Source organism: Sorex fumeus, unplaced genomic scaffold (genome assembly GCF_029834395.1).
Source record: "Sorex fumeus unplaced genomic scaffold, SorFum_2.1 ptg000037l, whole genome shotgun sequence".
Taxonomy (NCBI): Eukaryota; Metazoa; Chordata; class Mammalia; order Eulipotyphla; family Soricidae; genus Sorex; species Sorex fumeus.
The window spans coordinates 13,862,732-13,887,244 of record NW_026606094.1 but is presented as its reverse complement, the minus strand read 5'-3'; the positions used below and the strand labels follow the sequence as shown (position 1 = coordinate 13,887,244).

Sequence of the window (24,513 nt, the reverse complement as noted above, 5' to 3'; positions counted from 1 at the left end):
GATTGCCCTGCCACAGAGACAGGGGGGATGGGGGGATGGGGGTGGGAGGGATATTATCCATGGTGGTGGAAAATGGGCACTGGTGGAGGGATGGGTATCTGATCATTGTATAATTGAAACCAAAGCACAAAAAATTGTAAATCTACAACTGTAAAAAAATAAAATAAAATAAAATAAAGGGAAAAAAATGAGGCAATAGGTAAATGAGATTATCATACGGAGAATGGTTTCCCAAGTCACGTCAGCTAACACCTGCTGGAATGTCATTGCCAAAACTTTGTCATCGTTGTTGGTAACTGCAAAGGATTCTGGTGAAATAAGAAGTGACACTGTCGCTCGAAATAAAATAGAGTGCTAATAGAGGGAGACGGAGGACCACCAAGGCCTATCATAGTGCTACTATCGAAATAAGCGCTTCGGAAGCAAGAAATGAGGGAAAAGGAATTAAGTATAAGCTTAAACTAAGGCATAATGAGGAATAATCAAGTGTACGAAGAGACATTACAGTATACAAAGATACACAAGATCAGAGGAAAGTTCATCTCAGTTTGCCAAAATTCATGTCATTGCATCTCTCTTTGAAGGAAAGGGGTTATTTGTAAGAAAACTGTAAGAAAACTTCTATTGAGAGCTGATCAATAGGAAGACTCGAGCAGAGTTTCACAGAGGGTCATCTGGACACCACCCAGGGTGGATCCAGTGCAGGTTTGCAGGAGATTGGAGCTGCCCACCAGCATCTGCAGCTCCTGGGGGGATGGTCAGTCGCCCCAAGGGCACGACTCCAGCTGTTTCCGGGTTTAACGCTCTGCTTCCGGTCTCAGGAGGGGCCAGGGTGAGCGTTCTAAGACCTGGAGCTGTTGGGCCCATGGAGGCCTGACAGTAGTGAGCAGCTGCACAGTCATGAAGAGATTTTTCACCTGCTGGAGAAGCAGGGGTGACAGAGTCGCTTCACAAGCGCTCCGGCTAGGACCGCGCCCCAGCAGGAGTTTCAAGAAACTCAGCAAAGCTATCTCAGTGGGCGATTTGGAGAAGGTGAAGGAGTATGTCAGTTTTAGGAAGTATGATGTGAATATGCAGGACAGAGAATTCAGGTGAGCAGAGGGGGAGAAGTCCAGGGTGGGGAGGAGAGACCGAGTGGGGGTCCACTGGAGGGACCTTGGTTGCCTAATCCAAGGGAGGACCCTGGTTATCATTCCCAGAATCCCAGAATGAGGAGTTCTGGGAACCATTGATAAAAGCCCACACTTGGTACTTCCAAATTATTTTTCAGCTACTTTCCTGGCCTGTTTGACAACATTTCTGCCTTTCCTGATTTCCTCACCGACTTCCCATTCATCTTCATCTTCATCCCATTCAACCCAATCTCCATTTGGTTCTTGTTGCTCTTTTCACTTTGGTTACTGTCGATAACCTCACAACCAAGATCCACCATGTAGCTGATAGGAAAAAAGTAGAGATGTCCACCTAGATAGTGGTTATCCAATCTGTTCAAACACTGAGAGACAACTAGCAGCTTTTCAAGGCAATTGCTTCTGAAAGCTTTCATCCCTTGTGAACAGAGCTATAAAAGAGGCCCAACATCACAAATCAGGGAAATGCAGATCAAAAAGCACAGTAAGATCGCCACTTTATTATTTTCATAAAAATAAACTAAACATAAGAAAACAAGTACTGGTAGAGAAAAAGGATCCCTTCTGCAGTTGTAGCTGAGAATGTAAACTGGTGCAGCTATCCCAAGAGATATCCTAGAGTATGGATATTCCTCACAAAAGTAGCTCTAGATATAGAATTTCTGGATATTTATTGAGGAAAATGAAAGTGCTAATTTGAAGAAACAAATGCATGTCATATTCATTGGATGATTTTTGCAGAAGTATTCAAGATACAGAAACAACCCAAATGTTCATTGATGAAGAGAATGAAAAAGATACTTAACGGAATACTACTCGATTAGCCATGAAAAAGAATGAATATGTATATAAATAAATATATATATGAATGGATATACATTTATATATACATTTATATATTCAATATACATATTCATATATATATATATATAGACAAATCTGGGATAACATAGATGCATCCTGAGGGTTATGTTGAGTGAAGTAAGTTGGATATGGAGAGGCAAGTATCTAATTCACTTTCATGTGAAAAATAAAAATAAAAAAAATTAAGATATCATAGAGGCAGAAAAATGATTGATGGTTCTTGGGAAAGGAGATTTGCCAGGGTAGGTAAAATAACTAAAAGTGATGCATAAAACAATCTACAAACGTTTAGTATAAAATAAATAATACAAGGATATGTATAGTAGGGGACCCTAACTGAAGTTTTGAAAGATTGCAGATTTGAAAGTTGCTAAAACAGCACCTGAACTTAGCATAACACTTTCACAATGTGCACAAATATTGAATTGTATTGTTGCCTGAAACTAATGTTGAATGTCAACTGAAAATCATTAAAGTACAATGTTACTACTTCACTCACCCTATATTGTGAGTTATCAATAGCCAACAAAGCCAGTTAATAAACAAGATATTCTCTTGATGAGACCTTATTGAAAACTGCATGTATCTTGTATTCCTGCACCCTTTTATTTCAGCAGGCATAATACTGATAGACTTGATATCTATCTGAATTGCACCTTTTTTTAAAGTTCAATTAACAACTCCTGAAATCTGAGTTTGTCACTGTCCACAATTTAGGCTGATAATTCTTTCATTACATGAGAGTTTGTAAATGTATACTTTGTTTTAAACTCAAAAGATAGTTTTTTTTATATTAGGAAAAAGTTCTTATATTGGCCTCAAAACATTTACATTATATGTTTAACATATGATAAATGGTCATAAAAAGGAAACTTATTTGCTACATCCAATTATGACTAATGCATTTAAGAACAATTCAATTAAATGAAAGTAAATGTGAAATTTGTTTTTTAAGACTAAAATTTTTAAATATGCAAAACCTGTTTTTAAACATGTACAATCCATATATAGTGGATTATGTTGTACATAGTATATTTTATATTATGTAGCACTGCACTGTAGCACTATCATCCCGTTGTTCATCGATTTGCTCAAGTGGGCACCAGTAATGTCTCCATTGTGAGATATGTTGTTACAGTTTTTGCCAATTCAAATATGCCATGGGTATCTTACCATATATATTAGGTATATAAATTTAAGTACTTTGTCAGCTTTATAATGGGGTCATTGGGATTTTTCAAGCAGTGCTGGAGTGTGGGGTGTCCAGGAGCAACTCTCAGTGAAGCTTAAATTGGCCTATGTGGGTTAGAGAGTTCAATACTCAGGGCTGATAATGCATTTAGGGACTGCTATGGACCACTGTGGTTACATCAGGAATAGGGGACTATATGATGCTGGGGATTGAACTGGAGTTTCTAGCCTTTTGAGTTCTCTTTCCAGCCAGACTTTGTAAGGTTTTATGCCCATTCAAAATAATTTAATCTTGTTTTCAAATTTTGTTTTCAAAGACACTCGGTTGGTGTTGCTAAAATATTTCCTTGGGTCCTGATTTGTGTGTGTGTATTATATATATTCATATGTATATATTTCTGGAGCGATAGCACAGCGGGTAGGGCGTTCGCCTTACAAGCGGCCAACATGGCCGACCCGAGTTCGATTCCTCCGCCCCTCTCGGAGAGCCCGGCAAGCTACCGAGAGTATTCGATATGCCAAACACAGTAACAACAAAGTCTCCAATGGAGATGTTACTGGGCCCGCTCAAGCAAATCGACGATCAACGGGAGGGCCTTTTACCTTTACCTTTTAGTTATTATAGTAGAGTTTAGACTTCGATTGGAAGACTGAAATTATCCAACATGTTTGTGCAGATTGGTTGGGAATTATCCAAATATCATTTATGTTCTCTCAGAATTTTTTCTTTTATTTTTAGCCAATGGAAAAAGAACTGGAAAGAGATGAATTCAAAATTTAAAAGCTATCTCAGTTCCTTAGGACTAAATTCTCGAGATTATGTGGATCAACTAGACATCAAAATATTTGTAAAGATTTTATGTACTACTGCAAAGAGTTTTTCTTAGGTGGATAAAAACAATATCTAACTGTGTGTGCTTGTTTTGAGGACTGGAAAAACTTCCTATTACATAAAGTACTTATATTTGAGTCAAATTATGGATAATGATAAGTCTATCAGTAATTATCATTGTAACATGATTCCTGAGAAAGAAAATACATTAGAAGCTTTTTTAGTTAGGAAGGAATCACAACAAAGTATTGAAAATAATTTTATAGATAATTTTTATCTAGATCCTGATATCTGATGAGTAATTTTTTCTTACACAACAAAGAATTCCCTCTGAGATTGGGAAGTATGGGTTCCTTAAATTCAGATTCTCTTTTCTATACATGGTATTAATCATGGATTAAAAATTATGGATTGATAATATCTTGTGGATAATGTTGTGCTATCCAAGCTAACATTCTCTTTCTGATTATAGTCTTTATTTCTTTCATTATAGAGAATAACATTTGTTTAGGCTTTTCCTTTTTGTGTTGTGGAAATTTGAGTTGCAGACATTTTTTAAAAAACTATTTAAGAAAAATCACAATGATATAGACCATCACAAAGGCATTCAAGATTGAGTTTCAGTTACACAGCATTCCAACACCCATTCCTTCACTAGTGTGAGTTTTCCACCACCAATGTCCCCAGTTTCCCTCCCACAATCCCACTACCACTGCCCCCAACCACCCCCCTCACCACCCTCAACTGCCTCTATGGAAAGCACTTTCCTTCTTGCTCTCTCTCTCTCTCTCTCCTTTTCCTTTTGTGCATTACGGGTTGCAATACAGATAATTAGAGGTCATTGTCTTTGTTCTGGGCATTCAGTATTTTTATTGAAAAGATACAGCTGGGGTAGACTTTTTTCCACAAGTTGGCAGCTTTGGGGTGTGGATGTGACCGCTCCCTCCCCCTCCCGTCCCTCCATCTACTCACGTTTGTTCAGCCTTGTGTGGGTCCATGTCTGAAATGAACTGCCTCTTTGATCTCTTTCAAGATTTATTTATGAATCTTTGAAACAAGGCTGATAAATGAGCTATATGGCTGAGCCACAAGTGGTTTGTGGGTGTGGCTCCCACATTCCTAACTTTTGGCGGTAAGTTTCTTGGGAAACTTGGTCCAAAGTTCTTGGAGTCTGGCCAGAGGTACAGTGACGATGTTGAGGTATCAGGAAGCCTGAAGGCATCATCAGGCTGCTGATGCAGTCTTCCAGATTGACCTGCTGGTAGTGCCATGCTGCCTGGGTTCCAGTGTCAGTGGCAGCAGTGGCCCTGGCAGGGACCAGAATCAGAGCCATGGCTGCTACTGCTCACGGCCTGGGCATTCTGGGCGGGCTGCAGCCACCAGTTCAGCAGAGCCTGACTAGGGGGCACATGCCCCCATCCTGGGTCTCCAGATAGTTGGTGCGCAGGGAGGTTATCCTTCATATAATGCTGCGGGCGGCGGGGGCCACCCCAATGGCAGTGACTTTCTGGGGCCCCATAGTGGCTACCCAGGGTACCCCCTTAATTCTAGGACCCGTGCTCCAGGTGGTGTTTGGCTGGATCCAAAGGGCCCTATTCTGACATGTTAGAACTCTGCCACTGCCCAGAGCGCCAAGAACTGCAGTAACTCTGCCCACTAGCAGCTACTCTGCGACCATCCTCAAAAGTCCCACTCTGAGTGCGCGCTCCTCGGTGGGCGATCAATCAGTTTTTTCTAATGATGCTTTCCCTGAGACAGAATTGAAGGGCACCCACATTCACTCATGCAGAAATTGAGAGCTGCTGTTCGTCTGCCAGCTTTGCTGCTTGCTGCTGATCTCCAACTTGTAGACATTTTATTTGTGCTTTCTTCAAGAGATTACGTGCAGGCAAACCGGATTAAATTTGTGATATTTTCAGATCATAGCGATATCACTGTCACTGTAACTATCCTCTCGTTGTTCATCGATTTGAGTTACAACATAAATGGAGGGCTGGAGCAATAGCACAGCAGGTAGGACATTTGCCTTGCATGCAGCCAACCTGAGTTCGATTCCTCTACCCCTCTCAGAGAGCCCGGTAAGGTACCGGAGAGTATTTCACCCGCATGGAAAAGCCTGACAAGCTCCCCCTGAGGTATTCGATATGCCAAATACAGTAACAGGTCTCACAATGGAGACATTACTGGGCCTGCTCGAGCAAGTTAATGAACAACGGGAGGGCATTGCTACTGTGCTACAGTGCTACAGCATAAATGCAAGTTGTATCATTGTGTAGGGATGTTGTTAATCTACCCCCCCCTTTTTTTTGCTTTTTGGGTCACACCCGGCGATGCTCAGGAGTTACTCCCGGCTCTGCACTCAGGAATTATTCCTGGCAGTGCTCAGGGAACCACATGGGATGCTGGGAATCGAACTTTGGTTGGTCACACGCAAGGTAAACAACCTACCTGCTGTGCTATCGCTCCAGCCCCTAATCTAGCCCTTTGAAAGTTACTTTATTTTTAACATCTTACACACTACCTTTTCTTGTGACTCTAATAATAGGAATATTTTTTGTACTCTTAAAGTATTTCTGAGTATTTAAATATTAAGTAGGGAAATGGAAACTAAAGCCTCTTTTAGGAGCTCTGACTGTCTAGAGAATCAGTGTTATAAAATTTTGTAATAACAAGGATATAGTGACATTACTTAAATAAATAAGCATGCTTTTTTGAGCCAATCAGGCCCATGAAGTACAGTGTTTAAATAGAGCTGATTAATAGCTATCATATTTAATGAATGTATACTTAGTAATGGAAGGCTATGTTTTTGAGAAGTGGAAATAATTAGTTTAATTTAAAATTATGTTGAGATTTGTAATTTAAAGAGAAAGTCTTTAAATTTTCACCTTTGTGTAAATTGACAAATGCTAACTTTATTACTGGGAAAAGGAAAATCACACAACTTTGGCGGGGGGGCATGCCATGAAAAGGAGTTACCAAGCAAAGACACTGTATTTTCCTTCTGTTAACTGTGACATAAATTCTCAAATACTTTCTAAACTTTATTGGAGGTGTAATTTCAACATTTGCCCCAAGACTAACTGGTATTTAAAACAATTTTCATACTTTTTATTTAAGTCATTTTCCCCTTAAAATGAAAATTAATTTTAATTATATCTCCAAGTTATTTTCACCATTTAAAAAATTTGTTAAGTGCAGCTATAGATTTCAGTTCATGTAAATAAGTTCACAAAGTGAGTTCCCACCCATTGAGGCAGACAGGGTGGGGATGATTTGGAGGGGTGGGAGGGAAACTGGACACTGGTGCTGGGAAATTATACTGGTGGAGGAATGGGTGTCGGAGCACTCCGTGACTGAAACCCAATCATGAACAGATTTGTAATGACCTATCTCACAGTGAATCAATAAAATAAAAAAATTAAAAAATATATATGATCTGGCATGTTCTTGGGAATAGAATGTAACTTCTCAAACTAAGATGTGCCTCAAAGATATTTTCGTTATATTACTGTAGAACACCTTTGCACCTGGCCTGTGCTAATGGACGTTCAAGTGTTGTATCACAGTTAATTGACAAAAAATGCAAAAAGAATGCCTGGGAACGTGAAAAAATATGTCCATTCACTGAGGTATGTTATTTTCTAAATTTTCAATTGAAGTATTTTTATTTCGTGTTCTAATCTACATTAGTTCAGCTTAATATTTTAAAATGTATTAAACATATGTAGGGTATGATATTGATAATCCATTCTTAAATTGCTTGCTTCTATATTCTTGTATTGACAGACAATACAGTGTAAAAAGGAGATTTGTGCTACTATTCTTTTGCACTATGGTGCTGACCCAAATCTGATGGATTCAAATGGCAATACTGCTCTTCACTATGCTGTATGTGGTGAAAAGATCTCATTAGTTGAAAAATTGCTAGAGTATAAAGCAAATCTTGAAGTTCAAAATAAGGTACCTTTTTCTATTTAAGATTTTTTTCTCTCTCTTGTTTTCTATTTCACTTAGACCTGCAAAGCAGCATTATATTTTACAGTGAAAAAAAAAAAGAGCTGTTAAAATACCGACAGTACTTTAGTCAAATGAGAAATTTTTCATTTTCCTATAAACATTGATGAAATATTATAAAACCTGAATTTTTGTTATACATATATTTAAAATGAGTATATAAACTGGATCAAGTTAAATATCATATTATACTAAGAGTATCTCTTGAGCTATCCAGAATGAAAACTGAAAATAAATAGTGATGTAAATTTAAATGATGTTCTATCAAAATCCTGTTATAACAAGCTATAAAAGGCGAGTTGATGATTTACAACACTTATTTTTTTTTTGAGCAGATTTTTTTTAAAAAAAATACTGAGTATGTGTATATAAAGCAGCATTTCTTCTGGAAGTACTTGGGGACCAATAGGCCATATCCAGTCTGATTGTCTAGAGGGCTTTTTGATTCTGATTCAATGCAGGCAAGTGACAAAGGGGTGGGTGGTCCTCACTCAGACTCTCTCGGGCCTCCATTTCCAGTAGCCAATGTAACAGCCCACGACCTTTCTTCATGGAAAAGTTTGTTATAGAGATACTATGGGGAATGCGAGATTGTAGCCCAGCCCAGCCTAACTAATTTGGCTGAGAAGGTGGAGATTAAATCATATTTTCCAGAATAAGGTCAAACTCTTTATATTGCCTGTCTCTGTCACCCTCTGTCTTCCTCTCATTCCCTCCATCCTCTCCAGCCTTTCTCCACTCTCGTTCTCTTCTCTGTCTTTTTCTGGTGTTTTTAGGACATTCTTTGTAGGACCAACATGGGACCAATAGAGAGTACAGTGTGGAAGCTTTGAGCTCCTGAACATTTTTTTTTTTTTTTTGGCTTTTTGGGTCACACCCGGCGATGCACATTTTTTTAATTGATGTAGGTTGGAGTGATAGCACAGCGGTAGGGCATTAACCTTGCCGCACCCGACCCGACCAGCCTGGATTCAATTCCTCTGCCCCGCTCAGAGAGCCCGGCAAGCTACTGAGAGTATCTCGCCCTTACGACAAAGCCTGGCAAACTACTGTGATGTATTCGATATGCCAAACACAGTAACAACCAGTCTCACAATGGAGACGTAACTGGTGCCAGCTCAAGCAAATTGATGAACAACAGGATAACAGTGACAGTGACAGTGACAGTGTGCAGAAACAGTACCAGGGATTGAACTAAGGGCCTGGCACATGCTGGGCATGTGCTTGGTTATTTAATTTATATATATTTGTATTTATTTATTTTAATATTTATTTATTAAATCACTGTGGGAAAAGTTACAAAGCTTTCAGGTTTAAGTCTCGGTCATGCAATGATCAAACACATCTCCCTTCACCAGTACTTATTTTTCACCACCAAGAACCCCAATATACCCCTCCTCCCATAATTTAAGTTATATTGATGGCTCTTGAAATACTTAAATGCTGGTTTCTCTCTTATCAATTAAATAGCCAAGGCTGCTTTTGCTTAATTTGAACTAAGCCTAAATTTTTCTTTAAATTTACATAATTAAAATTTTATTTTTTCTATATTTCAATTAATTAAATTTTGGCTTGGGGGCCACACCTGGTGTTGCTCAAGGCTTACTTTTTAAAAATTTATTTATTTAAATAAATAACTATGAGATACAGTTACAAAGTTTTCATCATCAGGTTTCAGTCATACAATGTTCCAACAGTCATCCCTCCACCAGTGTACATTTCCAAGCACCAATATTCCCTGTATCCCTTCTGTCACACCCCTTGTCCCCCACCCTTCTCACCCTCCACCAGCCTGCCTCTATGGCAGGCACTTTTCTTCTCTCTCTCTCTCTCTCTCTCTCTCTCTCTCTTTTTCTTTCTCCTTCTGGACATTGTCATTTGCAATATTAATACTGAAAGGCTATCAAGAATATCCCTTTACCTACTTTTAACACTCGGTTCTTGTTCAACATGACTATTCCCCAGATAGGTATGTCATCTTTTAATTTTTTAACAGGCCTAAATCTTATTTTCAGAAACATACTAATTTTTAAATCATTTTCAGAAGTTTCTCATATGCATACTTTTAAATTTGACTTAATTCTAAAATGAATATAATGCTGGTATAATACTTTGAATAATAATTTTGAAATACTTTTTTCAGGATGGTTATACTCCACTTTTACTTGCCATTACTGAAAATAATGTAAAGATGGTAGAGTTTCTGCTGAAAAGAGGGGCAAATGTAAATGCTTCAGATAAGAACCAAAGGTATAATTACTGCTAAATAAAATATATATAACTATACCTAATGAGATTCTATGTATGTATGTATATATCACATGATTTGAGAAAATTAGATTTTCAGAGTTTCTCAGTTTGTAAAATTAGACAGTTGAATTCAGTTGTTATTTAGAACCTTTATAGAAACTTTATCTCTACATCTCAGATGCCATAGTTAAATGAGAATAGGTGTTTCAGAGACCTAAATGCTCCTGCCTAGAGTTTTGAGACATCTCCTGATGAAAACTAAAAATCCAGAAAACCTGAGAATCTAGGGCACTCCCTGATTTTCCAGGAACTCTGTCTTTAGAGTCCATGGTATGACACATGATTGGCATCAATTTTTGAATTGTTCTACCCTCTTTTTTACATTCTTGGCTTGATATATTTTCTGCTAAACATTCTATATTTAAAAAATTCTGTATAAAAATTTATTCATTATAAATTGATTTCAAAATGTATAAACCATATTTGAGATCTACAGATATTTATTTTTCTCTTGTTCTAGAACTGCTCTCATGATTGCACTAATTTATGAACCAGAAGCTTTAGTGAGTCTTCTTCTGACGCAGAATGTAGACCTGTCTTGTCAAGATATTTTTGGTTTCACGGCTGAAGAATATGCTACTTTTAATGGTTTTAGTATGTAAGTGTTTTACTGCATCTCTTTTAACAGTTAGGTGGAATTTAATTATAAGGAAAGGAACATGAGGCCCAAACCACAAAGCTGGAATACACTCTGCAATAGAAAGGTTCCCAATATTTTAGAAGCCTTGATTTCATCTCTTTGTAGGGTCTGGCCAATACAGAATAAATATAGGTAGCCAGAATTTACAAATTGACTTTAAGTGGTAATGAAAGTTGAATTATGACCAAGTATGTATTCTTGCAATTAATGTTGACTTGGGCTGGAGTGATAGCACAGCAGTAGGGTGTTTGCCTTGCTCGCAGCCAACATGGCCGACCCGAGTTCGATTCCTCCGCCCCTCTAGGAGAGCACGGCAAGCTACCGAGAATATCTCGCCCGCACGGCAGAGCCTGGCAAGCTACCCCTGACGTATTTGATATGCCAAACACAGTAACATGAAGTCTCATGATGAAGACTTTACTGGGCCTGCTCGAGCAAATCGATGAACAACGGTAGGACAGTGACAGTGACAGATAGTCTTTAAAAAGACATGGCGGCGGCAGAATGTCCTGACCCTGCATCAGGCTCGGGCACCTTGGAGGGAGGCAGGTTGAGTTTCCCTCTCCACCCCAAGCAAAACCCTGGCATCTGAAAACCTCCAGACCCCAACCGCCGCCATACTCAAGGCCACTATCCACACACTCCCACGAGCCTCACCCAAGAGGGGACGAGCCTCACTCGAGAGGGGACCAGCAGAAAAACCCAGGTATGCTGGAACCTGTGACTAAGTTCTCCAAGCCTGCTTGGTTTCGGACTGGGCCTCCTCCCCCCAGCTCCCCAGTTTTCCAGCAGCTAGGCAGTAACACCCACAAACTGCCCCCGGCACCATGTAATCTCATCAACGGCAAGACCCAGAGACTATAAACTAAAGCTCCTAGAAGAGAACAAGGCAGAATTTCCTGGAGCACATGCCCCCCTCCCCCCCACCCATCCAGAGGCCAAGCAACCTCTTACACTCTATCTCACTTATCAAAAGTAGCACACATTTGTTTAGTTTTAACATTCTTACTTGCATTCTCTTATTTATGGGCTTAAATGGCTCCAGAATGAATGGCTTCACACACTTCCCTTTTATTGTGGTGGGAAGGTACTTGGTGGTGGGATTGGTGTTTGAATATTATCTGTGATGAACAATTGTGAACTGCTTTTATGAAAATGAAATATATATTAAAAAAAGGCATGGGCATACTGTTGGGCAAACGTGATTATTCCACACCATTCTCTTTAAGTAAGTAAGTAAGTAAGTAAGTAAGTAAGTAAAGGCCCTCCTGTTGATCATCGATTTGCTCGAGCAGGCCCAGTAACGTCTCCATTGGAGACTTTGTTGGTACTGTGTTTGGCATATCGAATACGTCACAGGGAGCTTGCCAGGCTCTGCCGTGCGGGCGAGATACTCTCGGCAGCTTGCCGGGCTCTCCGTGAGGGGCGGAGGAATCGAACTCCGGTTGGCCATGTTGACTGCGTGCAAGGCAAATGCCCTACCTCTGTGCTATCGCTCCAGCCATCCATTCTCTTTAATTTTTAAAATATATTAAAATATATTTTAAAATATATTTAAGGGGTTGGAGCGATAGCACAGCGGATAGGGCGTTTGCCTTGCATACAGCCAACATGGCTGACCCAGGTTCTATTCCCAGCATCCCATATGGTCCTCCAAGCACTGTCAGGAGTAATTCCTGAGTGCATGAGCCAGGAGTAACCCCTGAGCATCTCCAGGTGTGATCCAAAAAGCAATATATATATATATATATATACACACATATATATATTTAAAAGTACATTTTACTCTTGTATTGAATATTATTGTTGATTATTCATATTCATGGGCTGGAGCAATAGCACAGTGGTAGGGCATTTGCCTTGTGCGCAACCAGCCTGGCTGAGCTGGGTTTGATTGCTCTGCTCCTCTCAGAGAGCCCGGCAAGCTATCGAGAGTATCTCTCCTGCACGGCAAAGCCTGGCAAGCTACCATTATGTATTCTCTATGCCAAACACAGTAACAAGAAGTCTCAAAATGGAGACGTTACTGGGCCCGCTCGAGCAAAAATCGATGAACAACGGGAGGACAGTGACAGTGACAGATTATTCATATTTAGTTTTATGTTTTAAGAGTTTTTATGTAAATACTTATTATACCCAAAAGACAAAAATTTATTTATAAACTTGCATTTTTGTTTCATAAGTCAATAAGAAAATAAGATAAAATGGACCTATATTTACTTTATAGCTAATAAACACCATACAGAATGTTTTCTTTATAATGTTATTTTAAAGACATTTAAAGTTACATAGAGTTTTCTCTAGTTTTTAAACATTTTCCTCCATCTGCTTTCTCAAGTTATAGTGACATGCTTTAATCATTAATTATGTATGAAAATCACAATGTAGGGAGAGAGGATAGAGAAAAAAAGAGCAGAAAAAAGAAAAAGAAAATAGAGGTGTAGGAACAGGAAGAATGAAGGAAAGGGAGAAATAATATTCATATATACATAAGACATTTATTTTTTTGGGTTAATTGAGTTTCAGAAAGCAAGGAATTTATAATTATTAAAATATGGACCATATTTTTAATGCATTATTTCTTCACAATAATGGGCATATATACCTTATTTTACATTGGTTTAAACAAAGCATATGTATAAAATTTAAATAAAATAAAAGGATAAATAACGATACTATAATATACTATACTATACCATCACTGTCACTGTCACTGTCCTCCCATGGTTTATTGATTTGCTTGAGAGGGCCCACTAACATTGTGAGATGAGTTGTTACTGTGTTTGGCATATTGAACACGTCACATATAGCTTGTCAGGCTTTCCCGTGCGGGCGGGATACTCTTGGTAGCTTTCCATGCTCTCCAAGAGGGACGGAGGAATCGAAATCAGTTTGGCCATGTCAGCCATGTGCAAGGCAAATGCCCTACCCACTGTGCTATTGCTCCAGCCCATACTACACCATAGTATAAAATAATACACTGCACAATACTAATCTACCTTATAAAATAATTCATTACTTGAAAAAGGTTCATAGATTTTATTTTTAAATATGGAGTTTCTCTCATCAGTAATAAAGATGGGATATATGAAAGTAGGAGATACAGATCACTGTAGTAATGTATCTATTGTGTTTGCTGTGTTCCTGGTTTGATGAGGGTGAATCTTTATCTTCTCTGCGTCTTCATTGTGAGGTGTGGCGAGTGGAGTCTATGCAGTTGCATATAAGATATAAGCAATGACGAGTGACATTATGAGTATCAGGTGTGGATGTTTGCCTGGTAGGAAGGCTGAATGAGCAAGCAGAGGGTCTGGAATGTGAATGTGGGCCTGCCGAGATGGCAGAGATAAGATCTGAAGAAAAGGTTTACTCTATGAATTTGCTCCAGTCTCGGGAATGAATTTATTGTCTTCAATTTGTTCCGTTTATGGATAAAACTACTTGTTAGGAACTGAGTTATACTCCCTCCAAATTTGCCTTCACCTGTGCTACCTCAGTGTTAGGATGGTTCCATTTGGAGACAGGTGTTACAATAAAATGGCTATGCTTTAGTGTTTGGCCTCATTCAATAATTGTTTCCTTATCAGAGGAGAGTCAGAGAGACACCAGGAGTGTCTGTACAGTGTGGGATGATTTATGTGATGAGAGAGCAAGAGGATAGTCATTTGGTCGCCAAGGAAAGTAGCATAGAGCAGATTGTCCCTTTATGTCTCTCAGAGGAAACCAAGTCTGCTGCCATCTCGATTGTAGTCATCTAGTATTCAGAACTATAATACAATAAGTCCTTATAGTTTAAGTTACCAAGTTTTCTTTTGTTAAAACAGCCTGACCTAGCAAACTAATATACCACATATAGCCTGAAGCCACTTTTCAACTTTAATGGTGGCTTATTTGTGATAGCAGAGGAAAAATAAGTGCCAGATAATGGGAGGAGGTAAAATAAAAGTGAAGTTGATAGAGTTGGCTTAAAAAGATGCTTGAGGAAAACTATAGTTCGTACCTAAGGTTTTGATTTGATAATTGTATTATGAATTGAATTAATAAATGCTAGAATGCAAAATATATTTTTCTCTTTATGAATAGATATCATCAATTAATTTCTAATTATGCAAAGAAGAAGAATGCCGAGAAGATATCTAAGTCTAAAAATACAACTTTTCACAATGGACTTGCTGCAGAAGAACTGGATTAAAGTAAGATACAAAATGAATAAGTAATTTTGCTTATTGTTTGTTATTATCTATTTTTTTATGAACAGTGTCTCAAATAATGTTGAAATTGGGATGTTTTATCCTAATTTAAAATTCCAAATATTTTAGAGAACTATTCTTAAGAATAATTAAGATGGGGCTAGAGAGATAGTACAGATACTTGCCTTGCATGCAGCTGATCAGCATCACATATGGTCCTCATAGACTTGCCAGGAATGATTTCCTAGTGCAGAGACAGGATAACCTCTGGGTGATCAGGACTTTCCCCCACAAGGGAGAGACTATTTGAGATTAAAATATTCTGGTATTGTGGTGACTGAAATGATAAAAAAATAGGCTGATGGTTAAGATATTTTTAATCACTAGTATTTTAACTTTTCAACCTCAGTGGTGAAGACAATTATTGTCTACATTCACTAGCAATCATATTCTTCTCCTACTCTTCACCTATATTAGTAAAAGAAAATAGGACAGAAGGAAGCTGATGGAACTCTTAAAATTTTTATAAGAAATTTTCTCTATATAAATGTCACAGCTATTTAAATGCTCTTTACACTCTCGATATTTTAGAATAGTGCTTGACTTAATGATTCAAAATGAATAAGTTTAATAATTTCTGTCAGTGTCATTTCTTTAATTTCATCTCCTGCACTTAATAAAAAAAATTTGGGTCATTCCTCTCACCCCCCCCCCCCCCCCAGAAAAAGGTGTTCAGGGATCACTTAGTTCTGTGCTCATGGCACCATCATATACAGTGTGGAGGTTTGAACCTTGGTTAGCTACATGTAAGCTAAGTGTCTTATCTCTTGTACTACCTCTCTGGTCCAAGAAATTTTGATTCTTTTTTCACTCTTGATATAAATTCTTATAACTTCCTCTTTTACAATGTCTCTCCCTCCTTGCCTCTCCACTTTTCCACTTCCACTCCTCTCGCCTTTTCCACTTTCCTCCCCATTCCCAGATGCCCTCTCTTCCCTCTCCTTCCCCCCATCTCTCTTTACACATTTCTCCCCATTTTTTTCTCATCCCCTTCTCCTTTTCCTTTTTAAGTTTCCATCAAACCATAAGAAGGAAAGAATTTCTGTGATTCCTTTAATTTCTTTTGGGAAATAAAGCAATACACAAAAACACCACTTCTACATTTTGAGTATGTCTCAAGTATAAGCAATTAATACCATACCTATCTTTTTATTTTTTTTTGGTCTGATAATCCATGCTTCAACTTTTTAGAGGAATATTAACTCTGTGTTTCAAGGAATAATATAAACATTATTTTAAGAAAACTGTGGAAGGATACTGAAAAATATTAAGTATAAAAAGCTGTGTTTCTGTCAGATTTAAAGGCCAATATTTATTTTTAAAACTATAAAATTCAGCATGATAAGTTATAGCTTATTAGAGAAATAGAATTTTAGAAAAATATTTTTGGAGTGAAAATATTTTAATGTAAATGGAGACATAGATATCATACTTCCTAGATGTATAATCTCACTTCTACAATCCTATTCTCTGCTAAGTCGAATTTGAAAAGTCTGTATTGAAAGAGCTGTAGAGGAATTATCACAGCATTTTCACTATTTGAAGAAAGTTCGTTAAATAGAGAACAATTTTCATCTTAGAAGATATGAAGAAAGTTCAAATGACAAATATCTATATCATAACCATCGGTTGACTTGATAAACATGTTTAGCATATAGTCAAATAAAAAGGTTTTGGTGGATGGGACTGGAAGCAGAGGTCTTCTGCCTGTTTCCCCCAGTCTCTGGTGACCTAGGGGTCAAGCACATAAGCCACTTCCTGCCTGCACCAGATAATCTCCTCATTGGCCACCATCCAGATCACACGGCTTTTTCTCCTGGAATAGAGCAATATGACGCCTGCCATAGCCATGCCACCGGACTCTGTGCCAGACTGTTTCACTCAGGACGCCCCAGAACGGGTGGGTGAGAGCCCTCGCCGCTCCAAGGGACTCAGCCCTGGCAGCCAAAAACGTCCAGAATCCAACTGCCGCCACACTCAAGGCTGCTCCCCACACACCCAGGCGGAGTCTCACGAATGAGTAAACATATTCCTGGACCTCGGGGCTGCATTTGCGGCGGTGCAACACATCATAAGACACTCCCTACCCATTCTTCATAAGTACCCCACCACAAATCATAGAGGGAAATATATATACATGCATATATACGTAGTTTCACATATATGAAACTATATATATGTATTTATATATATACATATATATACATACACAGCATCACTCAACCTTTAACGACATGTTAGTGATATTCTAAAGAATGTCTTAATGGCCCCTGCCCAAATAGAACAATCTTCACACTGTCTCCTCTATGGATACTTTTTTTGTAGCATTTTCAGCCGTTTTCCGTAACAGACAATACAAAATATTGGTTATTTTGGTTGTGCTTTGGGACAGGGATTGGAGCTTGGGATGGAAGCATCCCAAATTTGGTGGTGGAAAGGCATAATGGTGGTGGGATTGGTGTTTGAATATTAAATGTAATCAAATATTGTGAACTACCTTATAAAATAAAAAAAACACTAAAAATGTTTTGGTTGCAACATTAAGAGCGATATTAATATCAATGAATTTTGAAACAGTGTGCTAGGCATGCATAGATATTCTAAAACAGTATGCTGTAGTGCAGGCATAGTGTAATTAAATAAATTTAAGGTCTTAACTCTGTAGCTGTAAAATAGAAGAAATTTATGTTATAGATGGTACTGTATGTATTAAAACTTTTATGCAAGTATATAAACTATCACTTTTTTATATTTTATAAATATGACAGCAGTATATATATATAAATTTGAAAATAATGAAATAAAAAGATTAAAATATATTAAAAGGTTCATTTACCTGAACAGAATATTGGTTTCATTTTAGGCAGGTTTTATATTTTTTTATCAAAGATTTTATGATTGCTCGAGCAGGCCCAGTAACGTCTCCATTGGAGACTTTGTTGTTACTGTGTCTGGCATATCGAATACTCTCAGTAGCTTGCCGGGCTCTCTGAGAGGGGCGGAGGAATCGAACTCGGGTCGGCCGAGTGTAAGGCGAACGCCCTACCCGCTGTGCTATCGCTCCAAAGATTTTATAATTTTTCATTTTTCTTTTTGAAAAAGTTTAATATAGTACACAATTTTTACTGTCTCCTTGATGTGACATAAGTATCGGAAGTGTGCTCTGACTTTAAGGCTACCATCTGAAAGTCTTAGCTTTCTCTTTGGATAGGCCTTATTTGCCAGAAACTTGACTAAGGTTAACTAACCTTCAAGAGAAGAACAGATTGGAATCAGGTTCTGAATCCTGGGTAGATTTTTGGCATCCAATATCTAATAAGAAAGTAGGTTAGATAGAGAAATAACTTCAATATTTTATGCTTAATTTTATGTTGATTATTAACGTTTGGGAAAATTTATATTCTAAAACAGTATGTTGTAATGCAGGTATAGTGCATTAATATTTGACTTGTGTTTAATTGCCAGTTTATTTTTTGAGTTCTCCAAAGTAATTAAAATCTTAGAATACTGCTAAATTATGAATTCGTTTTTCATGTGCCTAGTGATATCTAAAGTGGATCACACTTACTCTTCCTTTAAGAAGTTTCTCAGAGAGAACAACTAATTAGAATGTATCTAACTTTAGATGAATATTTAAACACCCTCTAAGCAACCATGTATGTAGCTTACATTTTTCATTAAGGTGCACCAGAGAAGTATTCTTATTTATAAACTTCCTCAAATTTCATTGTCCTTATCCTGCCCACAATAAACCTATAACATAAGGTCAGCCAAGATCTTAGAAGAACCAGTGGGACTGGTTGAACCATATGCCCTTCATAGTTCTGTGCCAAAGGAATGGAAGAACACATTTTCCTAATTTCCAACCCCCCATTTTTAGAGTATTGGTGGTTCTGCCTCAGCTCTGTCATTAGATTGTGTTCTTCCTTTGGTTATATATCTCTGAAACTGCAGTCTCTGCTGGCACCAGGAAGCATTCTGCATATTGGTGCTGCATCTTCAACCCTTGAGCCTTCATTTTCCCTGGACTATTGATTTAGCTTGTTTTTCCCTTATTTCTTTGTAAAAACAATTACTTCCCAATTTTGAAGGTGATCTCTCTCTTGTATTTTCTAGTCTTTTCTTGTTAAAGAGTGACTTATGTGTCCACTTTTTTCTTTTCAGGTTTCCTCTACTTAGAATTCTTCAACATTTTGTAATGCTACATTCCTGAATTGCCGCTATGAAACTTGGAGAGCTATAGGAACATGGGCAAGAATGTTCAGCTTTTCTTACTTGTTTCCCCCTCTAAAAAACTTGTGCAAAAGTAAGTGATAATAAAACCAGTCAGCACAAAGAACCTCACATAGATGTGATTCTTTTATCTCTACTTTGGGCTGAAGAAATACGACTGAAGTTCATCTTTTATTGCTTATTTATTTCCTTATTTATTTGGACATCACTGTTTTATTTTTGTGCAGACCTTAAAGCAAAACCCATGATACACTTTGACTCTTGCCAAGTTTTGCATGTGGCATTGTTTTCCAAATTTTGTTAAAACATCATGGGATTATAGTTGGTTGGTATTTTACAGCAATATTCATTCTCTTCTCCCTGACCGTTGTTTTCCATTCCTGCTAAAAGGACTTGTATGGATGGAAGTGACAGGTTGCTTTTTTTCTAGCAGGTGCCCATCTCCCTCTTGCACTTTTGTCATTATTTCTCAGAACACCATGTTTGATAATACAACTTCTTTAGCTCAGTTCCAGCATAAGTAACACACAGAGCATATGTAAGATCAAGCCTGTATGATATCTGGAATCTAGAAGAGCCATAACCAATACTCATGAGTTAAAAATAATCATCCATTGTTTAGGCCACTGAGAGTTTATGATTTTTTTATTGTTCCGGTGTGGGGGTGAGGGGGCAAAGCTAACATAGAGGGCTCAGAGGGAGAGGGTCATAGCGTGGAATTCTGGACATTTCAGATACACAGGTCCCAGTATGTACAGTAGGGACCATAAGGGATACTGGGAATAGAACATGACTTGGCCCTACCTGCTGTGCTATTGCTCCAGCCCCTCATAGGTCTCTCTTTTTTGTTTACCCATGAAAACTGAAAAGACATGTCTGGTTTACAGAGTTGTAATTAAAGCATCACTTGTAATGTGTTTACCAACTATATTCTTAAAAAACAAAATCAGTTCTTTCTCTACAAATAATCATTTCACCAGTTGCAAAAGAGAAAAATTTTCCATCGATTTTACATTGCAAACTTTCAGCTGGCAATTTTTTCTTCGGGATATAAGTGAATCTTACTCAGTTTTAGGTAGTTATTTCTGTGCTTTAAAAGGAGTACCTGATATTCTTTACCTAAAAAGTCTCCTACTCGTTCATACTATTTCCTACTGTTGGCACAATGTAGTGATTTAAGTCATTAGCAAAAGCCACAAATACAGTGACTGAAATCAACAAAAAAATTATTACCTCAAGGTTTTGGAGGTCAGAAACCCAAAATGGGTTCCACTGGGATAAAATCAAATGTCAGCATTCGTTTCTGCAAGTTTTAGGAAAGAATGCTTCCTGGCTTTTCTCTTGCTTTTAAATATTGCTTACATTCCTTGGCGACTTTCTTATTTTATAAACTGAATCACCATGAATTACAAAGTTACAAAGATATTTATGATTAAGTTTCAGCATGCATTGTTCTAACACCTATCCCTTCACCAGTGTTCATCACCCTGCACCAATATCCCCATCCCCCCTCCCCCCCCTTGCCTCTGTTCTGTGGCAGGCACTTTTTGCCTCCCCAGTTGTCCTTTGTCTAGCTATCACCACCCACCTCACCTCCCACACCTAGCTCAGTGGCAAACTTCCTACTGAGAAAGAATTCTTCTGACTTCTCTCTTCATTTATCTTTCTCTCTGACTCTTCTCTGAATCTCCTGTCTCCCTTTCCTACATCTTTTTTGGGGGATGTGGGGCTATACTGGGTTGTACTCAGGGCTTGTTTCTGGCTCTTCTCAAGGACCCTCTGAGGTGCCCACGGTTAAACTCAGGTTGGCTGCATGCAAGGAAATCATCTTTCCCACTGTACTATCTTTCCATATAATTTTCCCTTTTGTAGTATTTATCTTGTGGAAAGGTATCTTTTTTTTTTTAAACCGATGGCCAGGTGTTAAAATTCTAAAAGGTATGAATATATTGCTTTGTCATTTTGATTTGGTTTTACATATTGTTTAGTGATTCCAAGTAGCTTTTTGTGTATCTGAAGGCCATTTCTATGACTAGATTCTCATTTCCTCTGTGCATGGTATTAATCATATTGTTAGCTTTTTCCCCTATTGTGAATGGGTTCCATAAGTTTTTGGATATTGACTCATTTTCAGATAGATACTTTACAAATATATTTTCTATTTTTTTAAAAATTGTTTAGTGATTGCTTCTTTTGTTGTGCAGATTTTTTTAATTTGCTGTAGCATTCTTGTTTATTGATTTGCATGAATACTTGAGCTATCAATTATTAGTTTTAATTTTTTTCTATTAAAGAGTATTTGGAGGTGATTTGAATTTAGTTCAATAGATTTAAATTGCTTATTCCTTATAATGGTTAACGATTCCCCCAATAATATAATTATCTTCCTTTTTACTATTTTATTATTTGAATGAGCTGGAGCGATAGCACAGCGGTAGGGCGTTTGCCTTACACACAGCCAACATGGCCAACCCGAGTTCGATTCTTCCGTCCCTCTCGGAGAGCCCGGCAAGCTACTGAGAGTATCTCGCCCGCACGGCAGAGCCTGGCAAGCTACCCATGACGTATTTGATATGCCAAACACAGTAACAACAAAGTCTCCAATGGAGACGTTACTGGGCCCGCTTGAGCAAATCGATGAACAACGGGTGGACAGTGACAGTGATTATTTGAATATATCCTCTTCCAACAATCATATGCCCCTCAAGGTATAGTTATTACATATAAGTGGTTAAACTGTTTATTAATCTAGACTCACAGGGTTGACTATAGTACATTTTGAATTAGTTTATTTCTATGTGATCAAAAATACTCCAAATATTTTTTTTATTCCCTGTAACTAAGAATTATTTCTTCTACATAATTTTTCTATTTTGAATATTAAGTTTTGCTTTTGATTTATAAATAATTAATAAGTCATAGGATTTTGAATGATTTCCCCCCCTTATAGAGCTACAAATTAATTTTAGAAAAAATGTTCAGATTAGTGCCCAGTGGTTACTTCTGATAATTCACAGACCAAGTGGTACCACAATTAAACCTGAGCCTTCTGAATGCAAAGCATGATCTCTTGGCATTGAACAATTTTTCCAGTTTAAGATGTATGTTGCTTTAGGATATTTTATTTGGTGCTTGCCTCAATTATTTTAAAAAATATGCATTCTCTTTATAACACAATCAATAATTCTATAAAAATTTTGTCATTCTCTTGTGATTGTTTGCCATCTAGTGTAAAATTGAAGTATTGCTTTGAACAGTAGTGTTATTGCAGAAGAATATGTATAGTTAGATATTGAAGCTGATCAGGTATTTTTTGGTAATAAATATTTTCCTTTAGTTGCAGCACCACTTCTGAATGAGTGGAGATAAAAAAGCAATGTTGCTTCTGTTTTACTTTTTGACTGTTATAGAAATATGCATCTTTATGTTTTAAACTTAATGTTCTTTTTATAGCCAGTATCCAGAAGTAACAAAGGACAAAATCAATTAATATAAAATATGTAATGGTTGTTTAAAAGACCTAGAACTAGTTGGGGAGAGAAGATATGTTAGGAACTTGGGAAGAAATGAGAATAAGGGGTCTAATGGGATAGGTGAGAGAATGGGAGATGGGAAGATACACACACACACACACACACACACACAGAGTCACCCACTCACACACACATATCTATGTCAGAGGGAGGGAGGAACAGGGAGATTACATATACATATATATGCATATGTATACATATATATGACAGAGAGCGAGGGAGGGAGGAGGAGAGAGAGTGATGAATGGAAATTCATAGATAAGGGAATACCTGCACAGTGAAGGAGAAATAGTAAAAAATAGAATAAAGATAAAACTGGGACAAATAGACAAGCAGACGAAACTTAAAGCAGCATGGCACATTGAAAATGTGTTCAAATGGAAAGATAGGAGTGAAAAATCAATTCAGAAGCAATCAAACTATTGCTTTACTTTGCACTGTGTATTAGCTATCTAGATGCATCACCTTGTTTGATTTTAATCTGCAAGACTTCAAGCAAGTGCTTTATAAACCTACTGCCTGGTTACTAATGCCAGCTTATAAATGAGACTACCAGACATGCATGTTCATTGACTTATTTGCTTATTTTGTGTTCTTTAAGCATTATATATGGAAACAGTGAATGGACCTATTTTTATTTTATTAGTGAATATTATTTATCTTGGGATTTAATGGAATATTCAAGTAATGAGGGGCCTCAAGTGGAAACTAGGGCAACTAATTGCCCTGAGCAATGAAAGCTAGGTTGAATGTGCTAGAGAATGAGGTTAATCATGGTGTTAAGCTTTAGAAGTCTGCTATTCACAAAGAAGAGTGAAGTGTACTTTTCAATAAATGCTTAATGACTGAGGTATCATTATATATCAGGCACATACTAACCATGACAATCTAAGATGAAAAGTTATCTAGTAATATTTTTTTGGCTAATTGAAGAGGCTATAGATTGAAAATGTCTTTCCTTCCTTAAGAAATTATTTATTTTAAAGAAATTAATTTTTAATATATTTGTCTCCATGCTTCGTGTGTCAGAAAAAAATATATATAAAATAAGGCAGCGGTTCAATGTTTGTGCATGGTGGTGCTTATGAATATATTCTTTTAATTATGTTACTTTAAGTGACAGAAGAGAGATTATCTTGTTCGGGCCTGACATTTAAATCTAGGTCTAGAGGTTAGACACAGCAGTCAGATATACAGGGTACAAGAAAAATTTAAAGAGAAAGAAATTCATCTTTGCCTTTGGCGATAGAAGGGCGAAGTCATGTGGCAAGAAGATGAGAATAGCCTCTGAAGGTTGAGAGCATTCCCTTGTCAATAGATTGTAAGAAAAGTCTTGGCAGACAAAGTCACCAAATTCTTCCAATAACTGTAAACTTGGAAGAGAATAATGAGCACCAGACTAGAATGCCAGTTTTTGATATGTTTATTTTAGACCTGAGTAGCATTAGGCATCTTGTTCCTGGACTTCTTACTTACAGAGCTATGAGTTAACTGAGAGTTATTGCTTTCAGTC

The 24,513-nt window shown here is 37.6% G+C and overlaps 1 protein-coding gene across 1 annotated transcript; it reads left to right on the top strand.

The window, feature by feature from the left end:
* The first annotated feature begins 900 nt into the window (after positions 1 to 900).
* Positions 901 to 15,176, top strand: ANKRD7 (ankyrin repeat domain 7). The gene is given in 7 exon segments (XM_056118498.1): positions 901 to 1,091; positions 7,535 to 7,649; positions 7,807 to 7,980; positions 10,178 to 10,284; positions 10,805 to 10,895; positions 10,897 to 10,946; positions 15,068 to 15,176. Coding segments are annotated over 7 exon segments (837 nt in total).
* The last annotated feature ends 9,337 nt before the right edge of the window (positions 15,177 to 24,513 follow it).